General features: G+C 40.7%; 1 protein-coding gene across 1 annotated transcript in view; it reads left to right on the forward strand.

Annotated features, from left to right (window-relative positions):
- The window catches only part of SALL1 (spalt like transcription factor 1), a 14,613-nt gene extending 7,971 nt beyond the window's left edge, over nucleotides 1-6,642 (forward strand). The window contains exons 2-3 of the mRNA XM_075510637.1: nucleotides 694-4,106; nucleotides 5,164-6,642. Coding sequence (XP_075366752.1) covers nucleotides 694-4,106; nucleotides 5,164-5,604 — 3,854 coding nt within the window. The 3' untranslated portion in view covers nucleotides 5,605-6,642. The remainder of the gene's footprint in view (nucleotides 1-693; nucleotides 4,107-5,163) is intronic.
- Nucleotides 6,643-8,075: the final 1,433 nt, after the last annotated feature.

Here is an 8,075-nt window from a genome sequence, read left to right on the forward strand (position 1 = left end):
AAATGTTACCATTTTATAAGGGATTTTTCTTTTCTATTCAGTTTGTCTGTAACTGCGGCAGAATTAAGTTTGGTTGGAAAACCAATCCGTCCTACAGGTTCATAGTTTATACCTTATGTAGCAACTTGGAAGAAACGGGGGGGTGGGGGTGTCAGTCTGTAGCTTGGTAATACATACTTTTTTTTTTTTTCTTGTCAACAACTGATTGGGACCTCGAATGACTACAAATTAGTTTAGTGATGGGGCAACTGTCACAGATATCTTTGAATCAGTTGAAAATGAACAAGGTTGACAGGAACGTGAGAGTCTAATGAGTCCTTCAAATGGCTGATTTGCACTCAGTGGACAACTAGACAATAAGCAGTATGAATTATTGGAAATCAATACTTTGCTATGGAATTTCATTATGCTCCAATGCCTTCAGTTCATAGTATTTTATATTTTGATGGATTATCTGAAGCAAATGATCATCTAAGACACAGAGATTGATAAAACTCCCTTGTACAGTTTTAAATGTTGCTTTTGACTTATTTTTGTGAAGTAGAAATATTGATCTATTTTCACGTACAATCTTAGTCTATTTTAGAGTGGTAGATAAAATCAGTACTTTTAAATAAAATGTCCTGCACATTTTTTTTTGTTGTTGTTGGCATTACTGTTTGGTTCCTAACCCGTCATCTTTTGATGTTTTAGGAGACACAGAAAAGGGTCAAGCAAATCGAACCACTAAGAACAAGGACGCCCATGTCTGTGGCAGGTGCTGTGCTGAGTTCTTTGAATTATCAGATCTCCTGCAACACAAGAAGAATTGTACTAAAAATCAATTAGTTTTAATTGTGAATGAAAATCCAGCTTCTCCTTCTGAAACCTTCCCTCCTAGTTCCCCTTCTGATAATCCTGATGAACAGATGAATGACACAGTTAATAACACAGATCAAGTAGACTGCAGTGACCTTTCAGAGCATAACAAACTTGACAGGGAAGAATCCATGGATGTGGAGGCTTCCAGCATTAACAATAGCAGTAGCAGTTCCAAGAGTGTCAACAATAGTATTACAAGCAGTAACAGCTCCACAATGGGTACCTCAGCTGTAACAACCTCTCTACCTCACATAGGGGATCTGACAACGTTAGGCAACTTTTCAGTGATAAATAGTAATGTAATAATTGAAAACCTTCAGAGTACTAAAGTGGCAGTAGCACAGTTCTCGCAGGAAGCAAGATGTAACGGTGCATCAAACAGTAAGCTTGCTGTACCTGCCCTGATGGAGCAACTGTTAGCATTACAGCAGCAGCAGATCCACCAGTTGCAACTGATTGAACAAATTCGTCACCAAATATTGTTGTTGGCTTCCCAAAATACAGACATGCCAACATCTTCTAGCCCTTCTCAAGGTACTTTACGAACATCTGCCAACCCCTTGTCCACATTAAGTTCCCATTTATCCCAGCAGCTGGCTGCAGCAGCTGGATTAGCACAAAGCCTTGCTAGTCAATCTGCCAGCATCAGTGGTGTGAAACAGCTACCCCCTATACAGCTACCTCAGAGCAACCCTGGCAACACTCTAATTCCATCCAGTAGTGGCTCTTCTCCAAATATTAACATATTGGCAGCAGCAGTTACAACACCGTCCTCAGAAAAAGTGGCTTCAAGTATTGGTGGCTCACAGCTCAGCAACCCACCAGTATCAGCATCATCTTCACCAGCTTTTGCAATAAGCAGTTTATTAAGTCCTGCATCTAATCCACTTCTACCTCAGCCCACCCCTAGTAACTCTGTTTTCTCCAGTCCCTTGTCCAATATTGGAACACCTGCAGAGGATTTAAACTCCTTGACTGCCTTGGCACAGCAAAGAAAAAGCAAGCCACCAAATGTAACTGCTTTTGAAGCAAAAAGTAATTCAGATGAGGCATTCTTTAAGCATAAATGCAGGTTCTGTGCTAAAGTGTTTGGGAGTGACAGTGCCTTGCAGATTCATTTACGTTCTCACACTGGCGAGAGGCCATTTAAATGCAACATATGTGGAAACAGGTTCTCCACAAAGGGAAACTTAAAAGTCCACTTTCAGCGTCATAAAGAAAAATACCCTCATATTCAAATGAATCCGTACCCGGTGCCAGAGCATTTGGACAATATTCCTACAAGCACAGGTATTCCTTACGGGATGTCTATACCGCCAGAGAAACCTGTCACGAGCTGGCTGGACAGCAAGCCAGTCCTCTCCACCCTGACGACGTCTGTTGGCCTGCCACTCCCACCAACGATTCCAAGCTTGACCCCATTCATCAAAACTGAGGAGCCGCAGCCGATTCCCATTAGCCATCCTTCTGCTAGCCCTCCCTGCTCTGTCAAGAGTGACTCGGGAACAGCTGATCCCGCATCAAAAATTTCCAATGGACTTTCTGATGAGGTAGAGGCTGGTGCTTTGCCTACCTCAAACGGCAAAATGGAAGAAATCCCTCAAAACACAAGCACCATCACTAACATGAGCAGCTCTGTGAGCTCACCGGCAGCAGACTCGGGCTCCAGCGGTGTCGCCACTTTTACAAATCCACTGATGCCTCTAATGTCAGAGCAATTTAAGGCAAAGTTTCCATTTGGAGGACTATTGGATTCAACGCCAGCATCTGAAACATCAAAATTGCAGCAACTGGTAGAAAACATTGACAAAAAGGCAACTGATCCTAACGAGTGTATCATTTGTCACCGAGTTCTCAGTTGCCAGAGTGCACTGAAAATGCATTATCGCACACATACCGGTGAGAGGCCATTTAAATGTAAAATCTGTGGTCGCGCTTTCACTACTAAAGGCAACTTAAAGACTCATTACAGTGTCCACCGTGCCATGCCCCCGCTGAGAGTACAACATTCATGCCCAATCTGCCAGAAAAAATTCACCAATGCCGTTGTGCTACAGCAGCATATCCGAATGCACATGGGAGGGCAGATCCCCAACACCCCAGTCACAGAAAACTATCCTGAGTCGATGGAATCAGATACGGGATCTTTTGATGATAAGAATTTTGATGATATAGACAACTTCTCAGATGAGAACATGGAAGACTGTCCTGACAGCAGTGTGCCAGATACACCTAAATCTGCGGATGCGTCACAAGACAGCTTGTCTTCTTCCCCTCTGCCCCTGGAAATGTCAAGTATTGCTGCTTTGGAAAATCAGATGAAGATGATCAATGCAGGACTTGCTGAACAACTTCAGGCAAGCTTAAAGTCGGTTGAAAATGGGTCGGTGGAAGGGGATGTTTTGACTAATGATTCGTCATCTGTCGGTGGTGATATGGAAAGCCAAAGTGCTGGAAGCCCTGCTGTCTCAGAGTCTACCTCTTCCATGCAGGCCTTGTCCCCATCCAACAGCACTAACGATTACCACAAGTCACCAAGTATCGAAGAGAAACCAGTAAGAGCTTTACCAAGCGAGTTTGCCAACGGTTTGTCTCCAACCCCTGCTAACAGTGGTGCTTTGGACTTGACGTCTAGTAACACTGATAAAATGATTAAAGAAGAGTCTCTGAGTATGCTCTTTCCTTTCAGAGATAGAGGTAAATTTAAAAACACAGCATGTGACATTTGTGGCAAAACATTTGCTTGTCAGAGTGCCTTGGACATTCATTACAGAAGTCATACCAAAGAGAGACCATTTATTTGCACAGTTTGCAATCGTGGCTTTTCCACAAAGGGTAATTTGAAGCAGCATATGTTGACACATCAAATGCGAGATCTACCATCACAACTTTTTGAGCCCAATTCCAGTATCGGCCCTAATCAGAACTCTTCGGTTATGCCTGCTAATTCACTGTCATCGCTCATAAAGACTGAGGTTAACGGCTTTGTGCACAGCTCTCCTCAGGATAGCAAAGAAGTACCCTCTGGTCTAGTTGCTTCGGGCCCGCTGTCCTCCTCTGCCACGTCCCCTGTCCTGCTCCCCACTCTCCCCAGAAGAACCCCCAAACAGCACTACTGCAACACGTGTGGGAAAACATTTTCTTCCTCCAGTGCTCTGCAGATCCATGAAAGGACACACACTGGTGAGAAACCTTTTGCCTGCACTATATGTGGAAGAGCATTCACAACAAAAGGCAATCTGAAGGTACTTTTTCCTCTTGCTGTTCTTAGGTTTTCTCCTTGCTGGGGGTTTTTAATTTTTTACATCTGTTAATGTTGCAAGCAGTGGTACCTTTGGGTATCTGTGGTGTGACAAATGGTGTGTTTAGTCAGCTCTGGTAGACCTAGATGGCCTCTTGTTGAGTGCTCGTGTTGGCAGCTGGTCGGAAGCGTGAGCTGTTTTTGATGCTTAATTAAAATTCATCTGCCAGCAAAGACTGTCTATGTAGTGTGTGAAATGGAACAGCCAAATGATGGTAAGGAGTATTAATTAACAGATAAACGCATTTCGTAACTCACACACCTCTTTAAGAAGCGAAAGGCTCTTGAATGTGCTGTTTTTCATAACTATCATGTAAGATGATAAGTGTTTAAAAAAACTATTAACATAATTCTGGAACTAATGGGCATTACTTTGATTATATAACTAACACTTCCTACTGATATGTGTTTGAAAAAGCAAATATACTTAAGTTTTAGAACACCAGTTGAGCACTTTACTGTGTACATTTTTCTGTTGACAGAGTATTTCTCTAGAGGTTGCTGCCAGTAATGTGAGATGAATAATTACTTTCAGGCCATTCTGTCCATACACGAGGCTCTCCGATGAGCAATCAGTAAAGGATACTTTCTGCCTGTCTGAAAAGGACGTTTATAGTGTAAAGGGTGTCAAATACAATACTTACCATTGCAATGAAAGTGGACATAGCAATTCTCGCCCTGAAAGCAGCTATCTGCAATTGACGGAATAACGTGAAGTCATTACAAACTAAATACGTGTAATAAAAAAAGAGTAACAAGCAACGCATTGTTCAGCAGGAAAACAGGGTATTCTGGGTAATGGTGATGGGCTAATCCAGAAGAAGTTTATTTGTTATTGCAGATGGGAAGTGGAGCCCTGCATCCGCTACCTTTAGTGCCATTCATTATGTAACAAGACTGGACATGTTCATGGACTGCTGCCTTCTCTGTGATTTCAAAGTTTGAAATCTCTGTCAACCCCTATTTTTTGTTTGTTTGTTTCTTCCTTTCTTTCTTTTCAGGTTCACATGGGCACTCACATGTGGAACAGTACTCCTGCAAGACGAGGCAGACGACTTTCCGTAGATGGCCCCATGACATTTCTAGGAGGCAATCCTGTAAAGTTCCCAGAAATGTTTCAGAAGGATTTGGCTGCGCGGTCGGGGAATGGAGACCCCTCCAGCTTCTGGAACCAGTACGCAGCAGCACTCTCCAATGGCTTGGCCATGAAGACCAATGAGATCTCCGTCATCCAGAATGGCGGCATCCCTCCAGCGCCGGGGGGCCTGGGCAATGGTGGCAGCTCTCCCATCAGCGGCTTGACGGGAAGCCTGGAGAAGCTCCAGAATTCAGAACCCAATGCACCTCTAGCTGGTCTGGAGAAAATGGCAAGCAATGAAAATGGGACAAACTTCCGCTTTACGCGTTTCGTGGAAGACAACAAAGAAATTGTAACAAATTAGAAAAACTCCATAAATAACATTCCTGCAAATAGAGCAACCTAGGGTTGCTTTTTTTCAAGCTGCAGGCTACAACATTACAAAGACTTTCTTTTGTACCATGTTCTACTTCTAGAGTTCTAAGAGAGCTTATTTATTAGTGATATAACCTTGCTTTGCAAACGAATGCAAGCATTAACTTTGGTCTCCTGTATTTTGAACTAAATACTAATCGACTAGAGTGCTGTAAACTTGCTGTAACATTTATGGCAGTTGCAAGTCTGTTCTGCTAGGTGATCTTATTCTGGCATTAACTTATTTTCTATATCCAGTTTAACATGAACTCTGGTATTGATGTGATGCCTCAGTGATGCATTAGATCTCTAATAAAAATCTGTATATAAATGTACACTTTGATCCTGCTGGAAATTTTATCAGCAAACACATTGTTTAATTTTTCCAAACAGAATTAAGAAAAGGACTGAAAGAATATAGACTGAACAGTGTGGGTCCTTTACACAGCTCAGTTCTTGATTTTTATTATAAAATTAAAACTGCTTTAATTTTTGTAGGTTTAACATTTTCCGTTTTGAACTGTTATTTGTATTGTGCTTTTTACTTGAGTCGTCTTAAATGTTAATACGTTTCTGTACAGTAATAAGCACGCAGATTATTAGAGAAGATACTGAAGTGTTGTTTTGGTAGTTGAAACTGAGACGTAACATTTTGCCTTGTAGGTATATTCACTATAAAAAAATGTGCTGGACTTTCACAATGCTGCTAAGTATGGCATCTTGAACAACTTCCGTGGACAACTGTAGATGCTCCTGTATATACAATAAGACATCACTTTCATTAAAATGTACATATGTTCCTTACGAGACCAAGCCCTACTCCTTGACCAAGGGAACAAGTATAGTGTTTGTTTATTTTGTATTAGGTATTGGGGGGGCAGGGGGAACCTTGGACTGTTACATGCACTTTCTCGGAAAGTTGAAAGGAAAAGAGGTCCAGTTTCTTTAACATTTAATACTTACTAACAGCAGAGATACTGTAATTTTACTCGAGTAATCAAATACATTTTTGCAACAGATAAAATTCGCTGTCTCTGTGTTTTTAAAGTGTACCTGTATTTAGTAATCACTTTGTATTATTTAGCCTTTTCCTTGGTTAACATGAACTGTCCAGTTTGTATGTGTGTGTTTATATTTGTAAGTATGGGTATACATATATGTATTACATATTAATTGCTAGTATATTTTTCATACCCCCTAATAGTGGGAAATTTCTCCTTAACTATTCAACTCCTTCTCCTCATAAAATTGTAGATATTTTGGCATTTTTAATTTCTTTATAAAAAAAAATGCTGCTAGCAAATACCTTATTGGGCCTAGGTAAGTTTCCTTTGAAGGAAATAATTTATCACATTTAAGGCTTGATTTGGTTCAAATGCTTTATATTTGATATTAATTTTATTCTATGAGATTGTATGTTTGTGGCATGCTTACGCTGCTATATATGTGTTAAGATGTCCACTTGCAAGCCTCCATATATTATATGGGGTTTATAACTTGATTGTAAAAAAAAAAAAAAAAATTGCTTTGGCCTTGCACATGATTTGGCTTCCCTTATGCACCTGCAATGATCATTAACCTCAATGGGAGTTTGGGGAAACAGAATTCAGCCCAATATTTTCACCGAGTAGAGTTTTATCTCCTCACATTATTATTTATGAAAAATAAATGAGTTTGGCTGCCTTCAAATCATGCCTTCAAAAAAACCAACAGGAATAGCCAATTTTATGTTCATGTAAATATATATATATTTTATAATTCCAACATTCAGGTATTTTGTGTTACGGGATTTTCTTTATCAGTGTGGGGGGAGTTGCTTGCCTTTTTAAGCAAAAAGTAATTGCTTTGCTCTTTCCTCTAGTAGATTGAGTTGTAAATTGGGCATCGTAGAGGATTTAACACTGAAAAGCTGGGGTGAGAAATACTTTTCTTGAGGACTTTTACCCTTCATATGATTATGAATCCTTAGTAAAGTATTAACGCTGTAGTCTGAATACCTCTTGGACTTCATGTCTTTAAAACTTTTTCCTGTTTGAATGTGATGATTCATCTGGTACATGATATGCATTTTTTGTTAACATGTACATTGTACGCTAGAGCCAGCTGGCTTGTCAATGTGAATATTTAAGAATTTCAAGTCACCTTTTGGTCTTAGAAAAAGGTAAATTAAACGGATTTTGACGATTTTATCAATGAAATACTAACTAATTCTCCTTTTAAACTGAGTTCAGATTTGTGCAACAGCAAAGCAAGGAAGGGTTAGCAGACCCCAGTGCTCCGGGAGGGTTTCCTTCACGCGGCTTGAGTTTCATTAACGGCTTTAACTCCAGCCCTCGGAACATCTTCTCACGTTAAAGTGAAGTCTTTGGGTGCCGAGGACCTTTCAGCCGTGCCAGGGAACGGGCAGAGGCCCGTCCCGGC

Source organism: Mycteria americana, chromosome 8 (genome assembly GCF_035582795.1).
Source record: "Mycteria americana isolate JAX WOST 10 ecotype Jacksonville Zoo and Gardens chromosome 8, USCA_MyAme_1.0, whole genome shotgun sequence".
NCBI classification, from domain to species: Eukaryota; Metazoa; Chordata; class Aves; order Ciconiiformes; family Ciconiidae; genus Mycteria; species Mycteria americana.